General features: G+C 40.1%; 1 protein-coding gene across 1 annotated transcript in view; it reads right to left on the reverse strand.

The window, feature by feature from the left end:
* The window catches only part of ANKRD42 (ankyrin repeat domain 42), a 62,401-nt gene extending 42,863 nt beyond the window's left edge, over positions 1 to 19,538 (reverse strand). Inside the window, exons 1-5 of the mRNA XM_060019656.1 lie at positions 18,488 to 19,538; positions 14,827 to 14,993; positions 7,085 to 7,192; positions 4,010 to 4,129; positions 3,018 to 3,153 (exon numbers count right to left, since the gene is read on the reverse strand). Of these exons, the coding sequence (XP_059875639.1) occupies positions 3,018 to 3,153; positions 4,010 to 4,129; positions 7,085 to 7,192; positions 14,827 to 14,993; positions 18,488 to 19,538 (1,582 nt within the window). The remainder of the gene's footprint in view (positions 1 to 3,017; positions 3,154 to 4,009; positions 4,130 to 7,084; positions 7,193 to 14,826; positions 14,994 to 18,487) is intronic.
* Positions 19,539 to 22,347: the final 2,809 nt, after the last annotated feature.

Consider the following 22,347-nt stretch of genomic DNA (forward strand, 5'->3'; position numbering starts at 1 on the left):
GCATTTCAAACTTAACAGGTCAAAAACTGAACTCCTTATCCTTTTTGCATACATACTCCTTACACAGCTTTCTCCATCTCAGTTAATGGAAATGCTCTCCTTTCCATGAAGGTCAAGCCAAAAACCCTGGAGCCATCCTTGACTCCCATTTCTGTCACTCCCCACATCTAATCAATCAGCAAATCTTACTGGCTCTATCTGTAAAAGATACACAGACCCCAATTACTTCTCATTATCTAGTCCAACCAAACAGTAACCTAAATTATTGCATCAAGCTCCTAACCACTCACGCCCACACCCTCACTACAATCTAGTATTATAAACACAATAGCCAAAATGATGGTTTTAAACATAGATCATGTCACTCCCACGCTCAAAATGCTTCAATGGCTCTTGTTACCTCTCTGACCTCATCATCTATTACACCCTCACTTCTGTTCCAACCACACTGACTTGCTGTTACTCAAATACGCAAGGCATGACCCTGCCTCAGGAGCTTTACACATTGCTGTTACATCTTCCTAAAATGTTCGTCCCCCAGGATATCAAGACTTGCTCCCTCAACTCCAAGTCTTCACCCAAATGTCACCTCTTCAGTGAAGGCTTCCCTGACTACCCTATTTCAAACTTCATCCCCTGTAACACTCTACTCCCCTTTGCTATTTAATCTAAACACATATCCCTATTTAATACAATATATATTCTGTTAATTCATTTTTATTATTGTCTGTCTCCCACCTCACCACACACAAAGGCAGAGACTTTTGTCTGTTTTATTTGCAGTGATATCCCCAGCACCTAGGGACTGACACACAGATGCTTAATAAATTTTGAATTAATAGTTTTTAACAGAGAGGTCTGAATATAAGCAGTCTAGTCCTGAGGCCACATTCTTAACCTCTACCTTATACTATTAAAAAATATACTACACATAGTTATAAAATAATTATACATGTTTAAGGAAATAAAAGTTGATTTTTTTTTCAATGAGCGGGCAACAAGAGACTAACAAAGTGATCAGGCAAATTCAATAAAGAACTAAATAAAAATGAAATTCCCCCCTACCTTGTATTGAAGAAAAGTCAATTCCAGGTGGAAATGTGAAAATAAAATTCCTAGAAGATAATATAAAAGAATGTCTTCATGAAATGAAGACTTTCTGAATCCTGTTAAAAAAAGTCTTTCCTTACTTTTTTTTCACAGGATTCAGAAAGTACTAACCATAAAGGAAGAGCTTATTAAACTGGACTACAGTAAAATGAAAACTTCTGTTCATCAAAAGATATCTTAAAAGAATGAAAAGGCAAGACAATAGAATGGAAAGGATACTTAAAAGGAAAAGATATTTGCAACACATGTAAGTGACAAAGAGCTTGTGGTTAGAATATATAAAGAACCCCTACAACTCAATTAGAAAAAAAGAGGAACAACTCAATAAAAAAAAAAAAAAAAAATGCAGGGCTTCCCTGGTGGCGCAGTGGTTGAGAGTCCGCCTGCCGACGCAGGGGACATGGGTTCGTGCCCTGGTCAGGGAAGATCCCACATGCCGCGGAGCGGCTGGGCCCATGAGCCATGGCCGCTGAGCCTGCGCGTCCGGAGCCTGTGCTCCACAGCAGAAGAGGCCACAACAGTGACAGGCCCGCGTATAGTTAAAAAAAAAAAAAAGTGCAGAAGCTTCAAACTGGTATTTCACAGAAGAAAATAACTAAACAGCCATTAATCATATGAAATGATGTTCTACATCTCTAGTCATCAGAGAAAATTCAAATTACAACCACAATGAGATATTACTATACACTCAAAAGAATGACGAAAACTAAAAAAACTGATAGTGTCAAGTGCTGATGAGAAAGTGGAGTAACTGAAAGCCTTAAACACTGCCTGTGGGTGTATAAATTGATAACAACCACTTTGGAAAGTCAAAAGAAGCCACACACAAACGGACACCAGTGTATTATTTTATTCCATGGAGTTCAGAAAAAAAACAATACTAATTTTTATGTTGGAAGTCAAGGTAGTGATTAACTTTGGAAGTTGGCAGTAACTAGAAAGAGGACACAAAGGAGACTACCCCGTTTCTTGATTTAGCTGATGGTCACAGAGAAGTGTTCACTTGTGAAAATTTAGTGAGCTGTGCATCTGAATTGGGCGTTTTTCTGTATGTATATGTCAAAAATAAAATTTTTTTTAAAAAGACTGAGAGTAAAAGAGTTACTTCCAGATATACAAAAATCGAGAGGGTCATACCAACAAACCTTCACTAAATGAACACTAAAGGATGTCCTTCAGAAAGAAGCAAAATGATCCAAGATAGCAGTGTCAAGGGATGGAAGATGAGGGCAGGGAGGAAAGTCAGAGCCAAATTATGAAGGCCCAGCATGCCAAGCTAAGTAATCAGAGATCCACTGGGATCTAGGGAGTTTTTAATAATCAAAGTGATTATTTTGCCTGGACTTCCCCTTCATTTGTTTGCTACCTAAGATTCCTTTAAGACATAGTTCAAGTATTGTTTCAGTAACCAATCTCACTGTGGTCTAACTCTCTTCTGAACTTCTACAGCACCTCTTAGAAGAAGACAGGGTACTTAAGAGTATAGGTCTCAGCTGGCTAGTTGACCGCAGGCTAGACAACTGCAATTAGCAAATTAACTCAAATACACTAGTGCCCACTATCTGTACTATTACTTTTTTAAGTAATCTGTGGGGAAGAGACATATGAAGTTAAAAAACAATAACACTAGAGAGTAGATGAGGGAAACAGCTGGTGGGAAGAGTAAATCCAAGTTTAATTTTGGATATTTCTCTTTTGCTAATATGGTTCCAGAAAAAAAAATCAGTCACATGATGGGTACATAACATAGACATAATATAAGATAAAAAATGTTCATGTCAACATATTTACTACTTTAGTTTTGTTAGGAAATATCAGAATGATGACAGTTCAAATTTCTTAAACATGATCAAACATTGTTAAAGTTTACATTAATAGAAAAACAAAATATTTGCTTTTGCAAATACCTGGAAGGTTTCCATTGTAGTCCACATCTTCTATGCTACATCCCCATTTAATGAGAAGTTGCAGACAGCCAAGCCGCCCATGAAAAGCTGCATAATGCACAGGTTTCCACTCTCTCTTATCAGTCACGCTGGGATCCTAGAGGTAACATTCACAAGGACTCAGTTCTTTTACGTTTTGTAGGGGAAACACTAAGTCTAGCAGCTTAATTCTGCAAATGAGAATTGGAGGCTGTCCTTAAAACTATAAGGCAAACACTAAATATCATAGAAATATTTACTGCAACCACTGATTTGAACATATGAGCTAATAATATACAAATGAAATTATAAAGTCTTTTAAAAAAGAACATAACTAGCCACATAAAAATCGGTTCTTTTTAAAAAGGAACTTAACTAGTCATTTTACTGGTCACAAGTTCCTGACCAATAAAATGAAAGAGATGGATTCAAATGATCAAATATTATCCTTGGGAGCATAACCAAAGAGTTAATGAAAAAATATTTAACTCTTATAAGAAGTTACTTTTTACAGCCACTGGGTAATATTAAAAATAAATATCACAATAAATGAAATTTCTGGAGATATAAATCACTTTCTAAATTAGTGTATGAAATAAGAGTTACCAAAGAAACAGGTAAACACACAGCAAGTCAGAAAGATTTACAATCCCTGGTTAAGATGTGTCTGGAAGCTTCAGAATCTTCCCTGTTAAACTCTGAACTAACATGAAGAATTCATAGCCTCTGAAATATTTTGTACCATTAAGCTGTTTTTGTTGTTGTTGTTGATGATTTATCTAAATTATTGCTCCCATGTTTAAAGATAGAAAAGCTAAAGAGAGAGATCAAATTACTTCCTCAAAGTCACATAAGGGATTTACAAAGTCAGGAAGAGATAACCAGACTACCAAATGTTAGTCCATATGATATGGACTGTATGGACTATAGTCCATATCATTATACATTCTCACTTATTAACAGGAATCCCTCACCACTCCACTTCGGAGCATTATTTGTAAAGTGAAAGAATGTCCGTGTGTTGTCGCAAGGTGTAAAGGAGTGCATCCACGATCATCTTGAGCTGCCAGATTAGCTCCATTAATTATAAGAGTCTGAAAGTAGAGACATAAGAATGAGTTTATATGAAGATAGATGTTAAATCATAAATGCAGATGCAGATTATTTAAAGGCAAGGAATTTGTTAACCTATAGCTAAGCTATTATGTAAATTCTTACATGTGTGCTACACACAAAGTGTGAGAAATTCTTAGCTAGTCCTAAGAAAATGCTTGAGATCCTTTTTAACATTGCCTAGGAGACATGTATACCCAATTTCACATTCTGATTTGAGCATGTACATACAATTTATAAAACAAACTTTTCATGAGCACAGATTAACAACCACTAAGTTAAATAATTTAATGCTAAGCTAATAAAATTGAAATTTAAACTTCCTCTATTTCAAAAGCAGAATCTTTTATTAACTGGGTTTTGAATACAATAAAAGGATTTCATTACTAAAGTAACCAGTTCTAAGCTCCAAATCAAAATTCTAACGGCATCTGAGGAGATTCCATCTGAATTTACAATTGGCCCAATTTCTGTATATGGGTTATGTCATATACACAACACACCCCTTTATATAATATACAGAGTAATTGGTTTAAAAAATTATTAGCAAATATTTTTCAGTTTTATCTCCCTCAGACTTTTTTTCTTTTAACCAGGCTATATTTACCAGCATCTCAGCAAAAGTTTACTTAGTCATAATTCCTACCAAGAGTTTTAGGAAGAACAGTATCCATGATTTTGCCTGACTCCCATTAACAAATTAGTCAATAATCATCACAAACCATATACTGAGTGCTTACTATGTCACTACAAAGAATATGAAGATATATCAACTTAGGGAATTAGGACACATGTAGAGACAAAGACAATCAACTATACAAAGCAGTCCTTGGTAAGTAACAACTACAAAGTATAGTACCCCAAAGCATCACAAAAGCTCTAAGAATGAAGAGATCACTTTGGGGAACAGAAGGACAATCAAGGGAGAGGGAGTGGGTTAAACTAATGCTTAGAGGAAGGAAAGCAACAAGTAAAGCTTCATTTGACCCTGATATCCCCTTAAGTTACTATTGTATTTGCTCCTTTCTTTCACTGCCTACTTTTCAAATACCTCAATGCCTCGACTTCAAATCCACCTGCAAATTGGGTGCTGTCCCTATCACTGCATAGAAATATAGCCAACCTCTCCCTATAGAGAGTTCGCTAGTTCAATGGCATTTCCTTAAGTGCTATTCCCCTTAGTTTTATTCTGTAAGTGACACTCTGCCTGACTTCAACTTCTTCCTTCATTTGCACAGCGCTAATGGGTCCTGACTCTCTATCTCTCTTTCTCCTCTGAACTCCTTACTCATTTCGCTGCTTCCTCCCATCCCTACTAGTAACATTTTTCACCATTCAATCCTCAGTACTCTTCTCTAAGCTTTATTACTCCTGAAATCTTTGTCACCAGTGTCCTTTTCAACTGCCCTGTCCTTCGGCACCCGAATGACCTATAGGCACCTTAAACTCAACATGGGCCAAAGTTGAACTCAACATCCTTCCTCCCGAACCTCCCCTGCCTTTCAGATGTCCCTATCTATAGTGCCATAATTATCTGTCGTTCTGACTCAAAACCTTACAGTCTCACCACTTTGCCAATGCCTGCTATGCAAGATGTTTTAAATAATTTTCTTTGTTTCCCACTGCCACCAACTAATCTCACCCTCTATGGTTAGTGATAATATCAAAAGTCTCTGATTATTTTGCTTCCAAACACCCTCTTCATCCTACATAATCCTGGATACATCTTGCTAGAATAATTTCCTGAAATATTGTTTTCATTACTACATTCCCCTGTTAATGTCTATGTGCATGTGTGTGTATGTATGTATGTGTGTGTATATACATATATATACACACATATACATGTGTATAGTATACATATAAAATTCTCTTTCCTATACAAATGAATCTTTATTCTATTCCTAAGACATTTTACAAGTCTGGCTTTATCTAAACTTAGTTCAGAACAAATCATCTACACTCAGTCAAACTCATATAATGGTATATTCCTTGAACACACTTCATTTTTCCAATTCAAAGATTTCACATAGAATTACGGCATAAAGGTTAATGGGACAAAGTCTGGGTTCAAACCCTGGCTTTGTCACTAACTTAAGCAACAAACTTAACTCTCTGAATCTGTTTCCTAATCTACATGAAGGGAAACTCATAAGATTATTGTATTAAATGAAGTGATGCATGGGAGACGGTGATTGACACATAAAAAGTACTCAATAAATTAAAATCATTATTTTTATTTGCTCCTGACACCGTCCCTACCGACAATGCTTCTTCACTACTTATCTTTTTAAAATCGACCCATTCTTTTAGGATTAGCTGAAGTTTCATTTCCTCCATTTATGATTCCCTTATCTTCTCTTAAGTTCTACAGTTTTTCTCATCTATACTTTTCATGAGAACCTTACTCAGAGACTGTGATTTGTACTATTTTGTAACTCACTGAGTAAAGCTACTGTCATTCCCAATAGAATCTCAGGTTTCTTATAGGCAGGGACTGTTTGCTTATATGATTTTGTATTCCTCGAAGCTCCAGTCCATTTCACAACATTGATTAAGTCTATTTACTCTAATAAACTAGATCCTGCCACATATTAATGTATAACTCTGGCCAGGAAATACATTAAATGAGGAATTTTAGGCATGGCAAGCTATAAAGAAGATAATCTGGGCATGACTATGACATCCCTTAAAACAACCCAAACAGATAGCCAACTGCTTTAGAGATAATATAATTTCCGATCTTATACAATCTGTCTGAGTGACAGTTGGTACCAAAATATGAGTCCTGGAATCCAGTAAGTTTTTGTTTAGAACACAGAACTACTAAGTCTATGGGATCAAATTATTAGAATAAAGGCAATAGCCCAACAGAACTATGCTAAAGTAATTAAACTTATTGAATTTTTTAAAAAAGTAACCAAAGTTATTATTACCTGCATGCAAGCATCCTGTCCCCTGATGGCAGCTATGTGAGCTGCTGTCCAACCTCTCATGGTTGCTCGTGAGAGATCAGCTCCATGCCAGAGGAGCCAATGAAGACACTACGTTAAGAAAATACCCATGTTAACCATGTTAGCAGATATTTTTAACATTTTTATGTCTTTAAAGTTAGTCTATCATCATGAAATACTACAGCCTGAGAAGCATCATAAGTGAATGAGGGGGCCAGGTATAAGAAAAACAAAAGCACAAGCACAATGATATGGTAACCCACATTTGGCCTTACTGTTGGGTAAACAATATGGAGTGGTAGGAGCTATGGCAAACTGGAGACCACATTCCCTGTCCATAAGGTGAAATACTACTCAATTCTAGCCAGTTTTTGCAGTGAGTGAAATGCTGGTCCATATCTTACGTTTGACCAATACTCTGCAAGCCAAACAAAACACATCTGTGGTCAAATTCACTCAACAGCTGCCAATTTACAATCTCTGCCATAGATCTTTAAATGGGTCCAGAAACTTCTGTATCAGAGAAGACACTGTAATTCTGATGATACTTTCTAAGAAAATAAGTGGCATATTAAACAAAGTGAGGGAGTAAAACACATCTTCATTTAAGATTTTTTTTAATTAACTTAAGTCTCAATATAATTCAGTACTAGAGGTCTGTGCCACATATAGTGTTACTCTCTTTATATATTCAAGTTTGTAGATTCTACCTTAAAGAAGTTTCTTTCTTTATAAAAGACTTGATTGTATCATTGGGATACACTGTCACATCAATCATTGTGATATCATTTTTTGAAAAGGCTAATCATTTAGGTATCATTTGCCTGTCATGGAGATTAATGGCCAATAAAATATGGGGAGGGGTAGAGTTGAACCTCACTAATAATCACAGTAAGTCATTCATTTACTCAACAAATATTTATGGAGAACCAACTATATGCTAACACTGTACAGGTACTGGAGAATAAAACCACTGTAAACATTCGTGTACAAGTTATTTATCTCTCCGGGGTAAATATGCAGAAGTGAGATTTCTGGGACACAGGTAAGTATATGTTGTTTAACTTTATAAGAAACTGCCAAACTGTTTTCCAAAGTGACTGTACCATTTTACATTTCTACCAGCAGTGTATGAGAGTTCTAGTCGCTCCATATCCTTGTCAATACTTGGTATTATCATTTCTCTGGGTTATGTTTTTGTTTTTGTTTTGCCATACTAACCAGTGTGTAGTGACACCTAATTGTGGTTTTAATTTGCATTTCCCTAATGGCTAATGATGTTGAACACTTTTTTCATGTGCTCATTATCATCCACATGTCCTCTTTGAGAAAGTGTCTAATGAAGTCATTTGCCCATTTTTAATTGGGTTGTTTTCTTACTACTGAATTGTAAGAGTCTCATATATTCTGACTACAAGTTCTTAGTCATATTTATGATTTGCAAAGATTCTCTCCAATGTTTTCTTCTAGAAGTTTTAGAAGGTTAAGTTTTACATTTGTTTATCATCTGCTTTCAGTACATTTTTACATATGGTACCAAGTATGAGTTGAGGCTCATTTTCTTACGTATGACTGTCCAACTGTGCCAGCACCATTTAATAAAAATACTATCTGTTCTCCATTAGATTGCCTCTGCATCTTTGTCAAAAATCAACTGACCAATCAGCAGGTCTTCAGAAATGACTAAGTGAGGAGGTTGGTAAATCCTCCCCCAAGAAGCAATGACAAAGCTAGACAAAGTTGTCAAAAACAACCATTTAGGGAATTCCTTGGCAGTCCAGTGGTTAGGTCTCCAAGCTTCCACTGCAGGGGGCACGGGTTTGATCCCTGGTTGGGGAACTAAGATCACACATGCTACGTGGTGTGGCCAAAAAAAAACCATTTAAAGACTCTGGAAGGCATACAACAAAATGAGAAGCATTTATTCAAGAAAAATCTACTGATTCTCAGTTAGAACAGAGAGAGCCCGTGGCAGAGTAGCCTGGGACTACAAGGATCCTTACCCGTAGCGTCATGATGCATAAGTTCTACCCAGGTGGACAGCTCCACTGCCCTGCTGGAGGGACTGAAAAGTCCATGCCCAGGCACATTTTCAAAAACAATTCTAATCCTCAGTGACAACAATTTAGGAAAGCCAACATCAGAGCTAGCCTGAAGTCATGATACTTGTTGGGGCAAACAACAAAACTAAAAACCACCTAGAAAATTGACAGAAAAATACAAGAAATGAGACAGCCAAAGTGGGCCTTGCTAAGATTCCACTTATCCCTTGTGATATAAAAAGCTGTGTACATGTACAAAGTCACTCATACTCAGGAAAGACTGAAGAGGTCCCAAGTTGGCTAGACATTCTTGGCTAGACATAAGGCCTTGAAAACACAGGGGAAAAAAAAAAAAAAAAAGCCAGGCTGACTTGTAAACTGCTTGGACTTTGGAAACATTCCCCAAACCACACACAGATCTATCAGCAAAAGATGGACTCCTTACTGGCTCAAGGTATTTAGGCACAACCTCTGATTAATCACTGGCTGATCACTAAGCTATGCTGACCCAGGGGTGACCCCTATGAAGCCAGGCTTAAAAATAAAAACAAGAGGGGAATTTCCTGGCAGTCCAGTGGTTAGGACGCCACGCTCCCACTGCAGGGGGCAAGGGTTCGATCCCTGGTCTGGGAAGATCCCACATGCCGTGGAGCAACTAAGCCCCTGTGCCACAGCTACTGAAGCCCCCATGCCTAGAGCCCATGCTCCGCAACAAGAGAAGCCACCGCAATGAGAAGCCCACGCACCGCAACGAAGAATAGCCCCCACTCGCCACAACCAGAGAAAGCCCGTGCGCAGCAACAAAGACCCAACACAGCCTAGAATAAATAAATAAATATTAAATAAAAAGGATATATATATATGTATAACTGAGTCACTTTGCTGTACAGCAGAAATTAACACAACATTGTAGATCAACTATACTTCAATAAAATTTTTTAAAAAAGAATTCTAATATCAAAGTTATTGTGAGGAATAGACAATATACTTTGTCAATACATACCAAAACTCAAGGCACCTAATAAATACTAAGCACTGCAAAAAATAAAAATAAAATGTCCAGTTTTCAAAATGTCCAAACTAAAAAATTATGAGACATACAAAGAAAACAAGAATGTATAACACATACACAGGAATAAAAAGGAATCGATAGAAACCATCTCTGAGGTACTTCCCTGGCGGTCCAGTGGTTAAGACTCCACACTTCCAATGCAGTGGGCACAGGTCCCATCCCTGGTCAGGGAACAAAGATCCCACATGCCATGAGGTGTGGACAAAAAAGAAAAAAAAAGGAAACCATCTCTGAGAGGGCCCAGATGCTCAGCTCAGAAAGACTTCAAAGCAGCTATTACATATAGCTTTAGAGAACTAAAAGAAATTATTTTTTAAAGAATTTATGTTGGGACTTCCCTGTTAGCACAGTGGTTAAAAACCCCCCTGCCAATGCAGGGGGCACCGGTTGGAGCCCTGGTCCAGGAAGATCCCACATGCTGTGGAGCAACTAAGCCTGTGCACCACAACTACTGAGCCCACGTGCCACAACTACTGAAGCCCGCACACCTAGAGCCTGGGCTCCGCAACAAGAGAAGCCACCACAATGAAAAGCCTGCGCACTGCAACAAAGAGTAGCTCCCGCTCGCTGCAACTAGAGAAAGCCCGCATGCAGCAATGAAGACCCAATGCAGCCAAATAAATTAATTTTTTAAAATTTATGTTTAATGAATCAAACAAAAATATGATGACAATGATTCATCAAATAGAAAATAAAGAGACAGAATTTTAAAAAAAAGAAAATTCTGAAGGTGCAAAGTATATCTGAAATAAAAGTTTACTACAGGGGCTCAAAAGCTGATTTCATCTGACAGGAGAAAAAAAATGAAGTCTAACAAAGCACAATTTTCACCAGCTGTTAATTTAGTGATCATTTTATACTACCAACATAGTACCATGAGTCGTAAGAAATTTCAGAAAGGATAACAAAATGTAAAGGTATTAATGCAGTACTCAAGTAGAGAATTAGGAGATGATCCTCAAATGGGAAAGTAGAAAGTCGCCAAAACCTTTTGATTTAGATTTATTTTTGTTAAAATTTAACAAACATTTCTTGAACAGCTGCTATGCACTATGCTATACAGTAAAAATATAAATTTAATTCAACAAATTCATCAATACAACAAACATTTATTGGGAACCCGCAATGTGACTCTAATATGCCAGACACTATGCTAGATGCTGTGGGGAAAAAGATAAATAAAATCCAAACGGTACCTTCAAAGAGCTCAAAATCTATTGTTTTTATTTTTGTTTTTTTGCGGTACGCGGGCCTCTCACTGTTGTGGCCTCTCCTGTTGCGGAGCACAGGCTCCGGACGCGCAGACTCAGCGGCCATGGCTCACGGGACGAGCCGCTCCGCAGCATGTGGGATCCTCCCGGACCGGGGCACGAACCCGTGTCCCCTGCATCGGCAGGCGGACTCTCAACCACTGCGCCACCAGGGAGGCCCCAAAGAGCTCAAAATCTAACAGAGAGGGACTGCCCTGGTGGTCCTGTGGTTAAGACTCCGTGCTCCCAATTCAGGGGGCCCGGGTTCGATCCCTGGTCAGGGAACTATATCCCGCATGCTGCAACTAAGACCCGGCACAGACAAATAAATAAAAAACAAATAAATAACTATTTTTTTTATAAAAGAATATTAAAAAATATCTAACAGAGAATGCAATTCAATGTGATAAATACAATTTTTTAAATGTGTATAAAATTGAGGGAAAAGTTGCTAGTTGGAGGATACTGAGGGGGGAAACACAGAAGGCCCTGCCAAGTGGGTGCTACCTGACCTGGATTTCAACAAGCTAACCACTGGGAAGAGGTGAGACCAGCCAGATGAAACGGCATGTACACAGTCTATGATAATATGAAACAGTGGACTAGTTTGGGAAATGAGAGTAGTCACCAGTACTGCAACATGAAACAAGTCTGATGGGAGATGAGGTTGGAGAGGTAAGTCTACCATATTAAATAGCTTAAACTTCATCCTACAGGGTATAGAGAGTCACTACAGGGACTTAAGGAAGGTTTTAAGTAATGGCAGATTTTTGTTTTAGAGCAATAATTTTGTATGCCCGTTATGAACTAGAAGTAGACAAGAGAGGAAAGAAGGAAATCAAGTAGCTCTAAGGCAGTGGCTACGAAGGTGTAAAGGACAAATTTGAGAGACAAAGATGGAACAGAATCAACTGACTTAGGGATCAGTTCTCACTACATCAATGTGCATCATGAAGCACTTGACCTAGACAAATGCTGATACTGTGTTTTGCTTCTGTAAAATCCTGACACAACTCAATATGATGCAAAGGACATTAGCCTGGAAAACTAAGAAAGGGAGGGAAAAGAATAACAGTTTAGTTTTAGACCAACTAAATTTAAGATGCCAGTCAGATATGTATGAGCTGTTGATAAGCGCCGGATGCAGAAACCAGAATTCAAATTCTGGAGAGAAAGCGAATCAATGAATTATTATGTAGAAGTGATTAAGCCAAGGAAGTCTAAAAATGGCCTGGAGAGAGAGTGTAAAGTTGAAGAGAGACACCCATTGGCAAGAGCATAAAGAAAACCACTAATTTTAGAGAAGGCAGGGTAGGTTAATCAGAGAAGCTGAAAAGATCCCAGGAAAGAGATGAAATAAATGGTATAGCAACAAGTCCTATCTTATTTCAAATATGGCAGAGTAAAATCAGTATTTCCTCCTCTCTTCAAAATCATTTAAAAAATTTAAAAAAGAGCAAGAAAACTCCATCTTTGATGAAGCTAGGAGATATCTGAAACCACAAAACAGATGGGAAAGCTGCCAAAATATAGATCAAACAGGAATGTGGGAGCAAACACCAGAGAAAATCCCCATGCAGGGCTGCAAGCACAGAAAGACCCGTCAAGGCACATTTCTCCCAGGTGAGAGGAAGCCACTAAAAGGCCAAAGCAAAAACCCCTACAGTTCAAGTGGGGCACACAAACTGGTGCAGAGAGATTCTTTGGACCAGATTTGGTTCCAAAAAGCAGAAAAGCCCAAACAAAGAAATCACACAGAGGAGCCATATTCATGGAAAGCAGACTCTGTTTGTGTGGCAGGGAAAAAAGAGAGTTGCATAGTGAATAGACCTACTGCAGCCTACAGACTGGAGAAATGTAATAGCTAAAATAAGCTCCCCACACACAACCATGAATTGTGAGAAAAATTCCAGTTGGCTTTGCACACAGCCCAAGGATAAGAAGTTGTGCATACAAATGAACTTATCTATGAAACACAAACAGACTCACAGACATAGAGAACAGACTTGTGGTTGCCAAGGGGGAGGGGGGTGGGAGAGGGTGGACTGGGAGTTTGGGATTAGCAGGTGCAAACTATTATATACAGAATGGATAAACAACAAGGTCCTACTGTACAGCACAGGGAACTATATTCAATATCCTGTGATACACTATAATGGAAAAGAATATGAAAAATAATATATATACATACGTATAACTGAATCACTTTGCCATACAGCGGAAATTAAGACAACACTGTAAATCAACTATATTTCAATAAAATAAATTAATAAAAAAAGAAGTTGTGCATAACAATATTCACTAAACACTGCTTGTACTAGTGAAAAATTGAAACCAATGAAATATCCATCAATCAAAAAAATCGATAAATTCTGATATTCATCTAAGAATAGACTATTACAACATGGCTGAAAGGAATGAACTAGAGTATATATATGTAACCACGTCGTTAAAATTCAAAAACACATTGTTGAACAAAAAAAGCAAGCTGCAGAATGATACAAATAATATGATGACATTTATATAAAACATGTTCTTTAAAACAGTGATATAATCATATGTAATAACAGCATAAAACATATATGGTAATAATAAACACCAAATTCAGGGTAATAGTTATCTCTGGAGTTGGAAGGAGAGAAATGACACCTGGGAGGGGTGCTCAGGGACTTCAAATGTATCTGTGATACTCCATTTCTTTTCCAAAAATCTGAAGCAACTACAGCAAAAATATTAGGATTTCATACAGCCAGGTATGCATTACGTTATCCTCTGCAAGTTACCCTGTATGCTTGCCTTAGGAACCCAGCTGCCACCCTGTGAGGAAGCACAGACTAACCCACATGTGGGGACCTCACAAAAAGACCCCCGTGGAGAGGGATCAAGGGGCACAGTCTACAACCAGCATCTACTACCAGATGTCTGCATGAACAAGCCTTCAGAAGATTCCAGCCCTGGCTTTTAAATCTTCTAGGTGGAGCCCCAAACATCATGGAGTAGAGACAAGCTGTCCCTGAAATCCAAATTCCTGGTTCACTCCTGAGCATAAATAAATAGTTATTTTATACCACCAAGTTTTAGGATAACTTATTACTAAGGTAACCAGAACACCCAAATGTTAGACTGAACTGAAAAGAAAAATATTTGTATATAAATGTATAACTGAATCACTCTGCTGTACAGCAGAAATTAACACAACATTGTAAATCAACTATACTTCAATAAAATAAATTTTTTTAAAAAAAGAAAAGAAAAATATTTTCAGTGCCTAGCATAAGGCCTCAGTCCTGTTTGCTAAATTTACAAAACTGTCAACAGCGCTAAACTTACCTCAGTTTAATAACTTATATAGTTTCTTACCTCCAAACTGCCAGAATGTGCTGCCCAATGTAAAGGGGTAAGTTTATGGAGAACGTCAACTTCATTAATGCTGGTACCACGTTCTACTATTTTTGAAAGCTGCTTTACATCTCCAGCGCGTACTGCATCATGTATGCTACCAAAATGCACTTTCTTCCTGGCACCCACTGAAAAACAAAATTGCTTAAAATATATTACAAAACTAAAAAAAGACTAAAGCAACGACTGAACTGATAGTACAAAATCACTTTGGCTTTCCAAATAATTTACTACAAAGATGTTTGTGATTAACATCTTAATATGACTTCAATTTCAGCTCTAATATGTAAAGAGCACGGACGTTGTCACCCCCATCCATACAGGAAAAAAGCAGAACAAACAAAGTCAACAACTTTTCTTGCACTCATCAAAGAATTGAGGTCTCGGGGCAAACGGCCACCCTGAATTTGGAGAGACAGGCAAATACAGAGAAACACAGTCAAGTTCAGCTTACCTGGAGCAGAAGTCACTAGAACCATAAGCTTCTAAAAGCACTTAAATAGTAATTTTGACAAATTGCTGGGGACTGGGTATGTAGTAGCCTAACAGTGAGAAACTCCTCGGGGCCATAGTCTTAGGAGGTCCCCTCATTTTCATAGATTTTACCTTCAAAACGCCACCAGGTTATCACTGTGAAAAACCAAGAAAAATCACTTCATGTCTTTGGTAAAGGGGGAGAGAGGTAACCATTTTGAAATCTGCCCAGCTATTCTCTGTAACAAAGGCCTACTCTCCAGTGAAAAAGACTTTACCAGAACCTTATCTCACATAGGCAGATATATTTTACTAATATTTTTCATATCTTCCTCATATGTCCTACACTAAGAAAGGAATGGCAGGTCACAATTTTTACTTCATACGTTCTAGCGTCTTATATTTTATAATATAATGTTCCAAACATCAAGACTGGATTGTCAGCCTTACTGTACCGTGAAATATTTTAATGTGCATTGTGAACCAGAAGTAATAAAAGTATCTAAGCACGAACAGACAGTTGTTGGAGAAGGAAGAAGTAAATAGTTCAATCAAAGCATTTCCTAAACCAAACAAACAGGCACAATTCCTGAACTCAAATTGTTTTGAAAAGAACTCACCAACACCTCTGGCAGATAATCTATGCAGCCTTGTATTACTATTTATATCTATGTATATGTCCTCTCTCCACAATTAGCATGTTAATTTCTTGACAGCTGAAATCATTTCTTATACCAACCCTTAGCAAAATGCTATGCATTTTACTCAAAAGTCCTTTGAGCATGTACCATATGCCAGGCGCTATGATAACACAATGAATAGACATGGATTTAAGACATTTTCTTTCCACTGACACTTTAAAATCTATTGGGATAAATTCGATGAAATCGAAAACCTGACAGTAACATCCTAAGAGATTACAGGTAAAATAAAGGTGGAGGAGGAAACACTCGAGCAAGTCTTTGAAGGACAATTAAGATCTATGCATACTGGAAAGAGAGTAAGGAAGCACCCCGAGAAAACCAAACCACTTGGTAAATGTTTAATGATGTTAATCCCCTAGGTCAGACCTTCATTACTCTCCTTTATGTTTGTTTTTTTATATTTTGGCCATGCCGTAAGGCATGTGGGGTCTTAGCTCCTCGACCAGGGATCGAACCCGTGCCCCATGCAGTGGAAGCACGGAGTCTTAACCACTGGACCTCCAGGGCCTTCCATTATTCTCCTTTAAATTAGTACTGCAAATGACGTTCTACCCACCCTAATACATTTTATACAGGGACGCTCCAATCCATCGTATACAAGGACACTATTCTGATCACTTCATTCCTCCACTCTGAACTGCTTCTGGTTATCCACTGCTAGTCTAGAGAACCAAATCCAAGCCCTCAGTATGACAGTCTATGCCCTCCCATAATTTGGCTCCATCTAATTTGACAGCCTTTTTTCTCACCACATTCCGTTCCAATTTATTCATTCATCCACCCATCTATCCACTCAACATTAATCTGGTATCTACCATAAGGATAAAAAGATAAGACATGATCTCTATCCTCAAGGGACTCACAGAGATATACAAACACAATTACAAAACAATGTAGTAAGAGCAATGACAGAAATATTCATAAGAAGTTATGAAAGCACAGAAGACTTCTAACTTAGCTAGGGTAGGAGGGAAGGAGAGCAGAAAAAGATTCCTAGAGAAGGTAACACCTAAGATGAATCTTCAAGGATTAGCAGGAATTTGCCAGGTGAAATGGATGTGGGGAAAGGCATCCTGGACAGGTCAAGAAACTATAAAAATACCCACCCTATTGTTGAAGCATAAAGTGGAAGGAAAAGAGGCTAGAATTAGACAAGAGGCAGGCTGTGCTGGAACTTGCTGAACTTGAGCAGAGTGGGGAGTCATTGAGGGATTTTAAGCAGAAGAATAAGAATGATCAGATTTGTAATGCTTTGTATATGGCTGGCTGCAGTAAGGCGAATTCATTGAGCAAAGCGCAAGAGTATAGACTCAAGGAGACCATGTAGGAAGATATCTACAGTAGTCTACACCAGAGAGGTTGAGACCCTCAACCAAGTGAATGGCAGTAGGAACAGAAAAGGAGACAGATTCAACATGTATTAAGGAAGCAGGATGAATTGAACTTGGATGGATATAGTGGGTGAAATAAGGGAAAAGTAACGGGACAACTCGAAGGTGTCTGGCTTAGTTACATAAATGGTGTACTGCCACTGAGACAGCGAACACGAAAGGACAGAGAGGGCATATGAATACAAAATTATATTCTGAATGTGTTGATCTTGAGGTGCCCATGGAAGAGTTCCAGAAAGGAGTTGTACATATGAGTCTACAGCTCCAGTGAGAGGCCTGGAGTTGAGTTCTCAGTGTTAGCTGTGTCTCAGTATTAGGCAGCTTTTTCTGATCCCCAACCTCACCCTATACTGGAGCCAACGGCTCTCTATTCTTCTTTATAGCATTCATCACACCAGTAATTACTTGTTGAGTATTCATCTTCCCCACTAGAAGGAAGGAATGTGCCTGTCTTCTTTGCTTACGTATCCTTAAGACAAAGCACATAATAGGCACTCAATAAATATTTACTGGATGACTGAATGAATAACAGATTCCGGGGTCGTCACTAGGGTTGAAGCCATAGTACATGACAAGGAAAAAAGCACTAATGATGGCACTATCCAAGGGAAAAAGCAACGTTTTAAAAAGAGGATAGAAGAAAATTCAGGGTAGATAAGTAGATAGATAGGTAGGTAGGTAGATAGATAGATAGATAGAGTCAGCAGAGTGGAAGGAAGAAAATGAGATAAGTCTAACATTATCTCCAGAGTCAAATACTGCAGAGACGGTAGAACTTAAAAGGGTCCATACATTTTAACAAGAGTTGATGTCAGCTGGGAACGAAGTCTCAGGAATGCGCGCAGATAGAAAAATAAAAAAGGAAGTAAAGCTGAAATGAGGAAGGATGGGGGCCAGGTGAGCAGCTCTGTGACCTACTGAAAACAGATCAATTAAGGGAAATGAGGAGTGACAGGTGAGAAAGGGAACTGCCAGAAGGGGCGAAGCTCCTGTGAGCTGAAGTGAGAAAAGGAGTGTGGCAGAGATGAGGGCCAGTGAAGTAATCTGACTCACACGGGGTCGCAGTCTCCGTGCAGAAGGTGAAGGGGCCTGAACCGGACACCCCGGGCATGGTGCGACCCCTCGGACTCCGGGGAGGAGTCGAGTCCAGGCCCCTGCTGCTGCGGCGGTCTTCGCTCGCTGTCACCCACGAGCCAGTGCAGCAGCGGCTGTCTTCCTCGTCGTCGCTAGGCCCGGGGACGCCGTCCTCCGTCGTTCTCTCCCAGGAGCCCCGGCAGCGGGAACCTTCGTCTTCGCTTTCTCTCTCCCAGAAGCGGCGGCGGCTGGCGTCTTCGCTGACGCTCACGACGGAGGAGTCGCTGGCCACGTAGCCGCGGTCTTCACTCACCCCCTCCTCCCAGGAACTGCTGAGGCTGCGGCCGCCATCCACACTTCCGCCCTCCCAAGAGCCACTGAGGCGGCGGCTGTGGTCGTCACTGCCTCTCTCCCCAGAGTCGCTGGTTCGGGGACCCCGGAGCTCCCTGACTCCCTCCCAAGTCCCACTGAGATGGAGGCCGCGGTCTTCTCTGACCGTTCCCCCGGAGTCACTAGTGGGGTGGCTTCCGACTTCACTTAAACTCACGTCGCTGCTGCGGTCTCCCCTTACTCTCTCCCAAGAGTTGCTGGGACGGTGGCCACGGTCTCCCCTGACTCTCTCCTGAGAGACACTGCGACGGTGGCCCAGGTCTTCACTGACCCTTCTTGAGTCATTGCGGGAGAAGCGGACGTCTTCACTTGCTCTTCCCGTCGGTACCCTGCAGCGGTGGTCGCTGCCTTCACGGATTCCTTCCCTGTCTTCGCTACGACTAAAGCCCTGGCCTTCGCTAACTCTTTCCCTGGATTGGTCGCCGCGATGGCCGTGCAGGCCGTTTATCCTCCACACGCGATGGCTGGTGCGGCGGCCGCCGTCTTCGGTTGCTACTCCCCGCGATTCACTGTGGCGGCGGCCGCCGTCGGCGAGTACCCTCTCCTCTAAGTCGCTTTCCAGCGTCCCGACTCCAGCCGTTGCAGCGATGGTGGAGCCGTCGCCTTGGAAATGAGTAAACTTCCGGCGTGCTGCGGTCATTTCCGCTCCCTCGCGGTCGTGCGTCACTTCCGGCTTCCCTGCAAATTTTTGTTTGTTTGTTTTTTGTTTTTTGTTTTTTAACCTCTAAGCTTCTCCTCTAGAGATTGTGGAATGGACCGGTTTTCGATGAAGTTCCGCTCGGTCTCACATTCAGCCTGTCTAGGCCCCGCCTCTATAACGGCCTGGCATAGGTCGCGCCCGCCGTGGCTCGGCGACGCACGTGGAGACTCCAGGACTGCAGTCGATGTAGGTGACCTGCGTGTGTGCCTCGGGCCGGGCAGGGCCTTTTATCCTCGGCAAACCGAGTGTCATTTTTCAGTGCTGGTTGGAGCATTGGAGAAAATATACTCTTACCCTATCATTTCATAAGTATGGACAAAAGACCTAACGGAGGAGTTAGCAGCTGCAGCGCTATCATTGTTGCGTGTTACTACTGCCAGGCTCTTTGATAATCGCTTGGTACTAATTCTCACACTAATTTTGTAAGGTAGGTGTTATCCCCATTTTACAGGTGAGGAGATTCAAGGTATCAGTAATTTGCTAAGATCCAACAGCAGGTAAGTTGTGAAGCCAGTATAAAAACAGGTCATCAGTCAAAAGGCTGCACCAGGTCTCCTGACTCCAAGGTTCCTTTCACTGTAAAATGTTTACTTTCAACATTTTGGCCCAGATCTTTTTCTGCAAGCCTACTGCATAACGTGTATTCTTCCATTCATATTTATAGCAAATATATGGGTCAGGTCTTGTGCTAGCAGCTGAAAATACAGAAATTAGAATTCTCTGCCCTCCAAGGGCATCACCCACCTTGATTCTCCTTTTACCCTGTTTTTTCCTATCCTTTTGCCACAGGTTTTGTTTAGTGAACACAGCTGGCAAATTCCCCCGACCCTACCTTTCCTCTCTTGAAATACAGTAAATGCCTTTCTTTAACTTCCATGGCCTCTTGTAACATTAATAACTTCCATTTGTTGAGTTCTTATGATGAATCTGGCACTGTACTAAGCGCTTTATATTAGTTTTTCTGTTTAATCCTTCACCTAACCTACCAGGATAGTATTACTGTTCCTTTCTACAGTTAGAGAAGTACAGCACCAAAGTTAATTGCCTGAGGGTACACAGCTAGTAAGTATTAAGTCCTCGCATTAGGTTTCCAACCTAGATCTTTGATTTTGCTGTGCATACTCCTCGAAATCTCTTGAATTCCCACATCCTTTATTAGACCACTTATCATACTGTATTACAATTACCTGTTTAACAGGTGGTTCTCACCCCTACCCCCCAGGGACTCTGACCTTCTGGAAGGTGGAAACTGTATCATTATTCATCATGGCATTCCTAACATTTAGAATACTTAGTTGAAGGGAAGGAATTACTAACTGTTGTGTGGGTAAGTGGGTTGATGGTTGGTTGATTGTCTGGTGGATGAACTGATAGATTGAAAGTAAAATTTTTCAGGGACTTTGCTGGTGGTCCAATGGTTAAGACTCTGCACTTCCACTGCAGGGGGCATGGGTTTGATCCCTGGTTGGGGAACTGAGATGCTGCATGCTGCTTGGCGTGGCCAAAAGAAAAGTAAGAAAAGTAAAATTTTTCAGTTGGAAAGGAATTTGGGATTAGTCAGCCCAATGCCCTCATTTTTGGAAATGGGGCAACTGAGGCCTATTGTCTTACCAGACATCTATTGAGTTATTAATATGGGCCAGTTTTTATGCTAAATGATTTGCAAATAGTCTTAATCTGTATTATTATTTCTATTTTTACAGGTGAAGAAATCAAGATTTGGCCAAGATCCCATAACTAGGTGGTGGGGAGTTGGAACCCACTATGACTGAACTCCAAATTAATACAGTGTTTGTAGCCACTTATATAATAATGGTAAAGGCATTACTTTTTTGCTCTGTTGTATGGATAAACACACTGAGGCTGAGGGAATAAGGCAGCACACTCTTAAAGGATACACACTTGGTGGAAAGGATCAGAAAAGGAAACAGAAACATAGAGAAGCGGAAAAAGTAAAATCTCCCAAAATAAACTTGAAAGGAATTAAAAATAAAAGCAGAAGTTAAAGAAATAGAAAATAAAATTGATCATAATAGTAGCTGATGTTCAAAAAGAACAATAAACAGACAGCAAATCTGAGGAAGAAGAAGAGAGAAAACAATATCAGAAGCAAAGGGAACACATTACAGATATTAGGGACTTTGAAAACAAGTGAATTATTTAGTGTAACCTTATAATCTTAAAAATTGACTTGGACATTTTTTTTTTTTTTTTGCGGTACGCGGGCCTCTCACTGCTGTGGCCTCTCCCGTTGCGGAGCACAGGCTCCAGACGCGCAGGCTCAGCGGCCATGGCTCACAGGCCCAGCCGCTCTGTGGCATGTGGGATCCTCCCGGACCAGGACACGAACCCGTGTCCCCTGCATTGGCAGGCGGACTCTCAACCACTGCGCCACCAGGGAAGCCCAGACTTGGACAATTTTTAGGAAAATATAAATTTTTTAAAAATTGGCTGAAGAGTTAGAAAACGTTAATAAACTGATAATTATAAAAGAATGCCTGGGCTTCCCTGGTGGTGCAGTGGTTAAGAATCTGCCTGCCGGGCTTCCCTGGTGGCGCAGTGGTTGAGAGTCCACCTGCCAATGCAGGGGACACGGGTTTGAGCCCTGGGCCACGAAGATCCCACATGCCGTGGAGCAACTAAGCCCGTGCATCACAACTACTGATCCTGTGCTCTAGAGCCTGTGAGCCACAACTACTGAGCCCGTGTGCCACAACTACTGAAGCCTGCACGCCTATAGCCCGTGCTC

Source organism: Delphinus delphis, chromosome 8 (genome assembly GCF_949987515.2).
Source record: "Delphinus delphis chromosome 8, mDelDel1.2, whole genome shotgun sequence".
In the NCBI taxonomy this organism is placed as follows: Eukaryota; Metazoa; Chordata; class Mammalia; order Artiodactyla; family Delphinidae; genus Delphinus; species Delphinus delphis.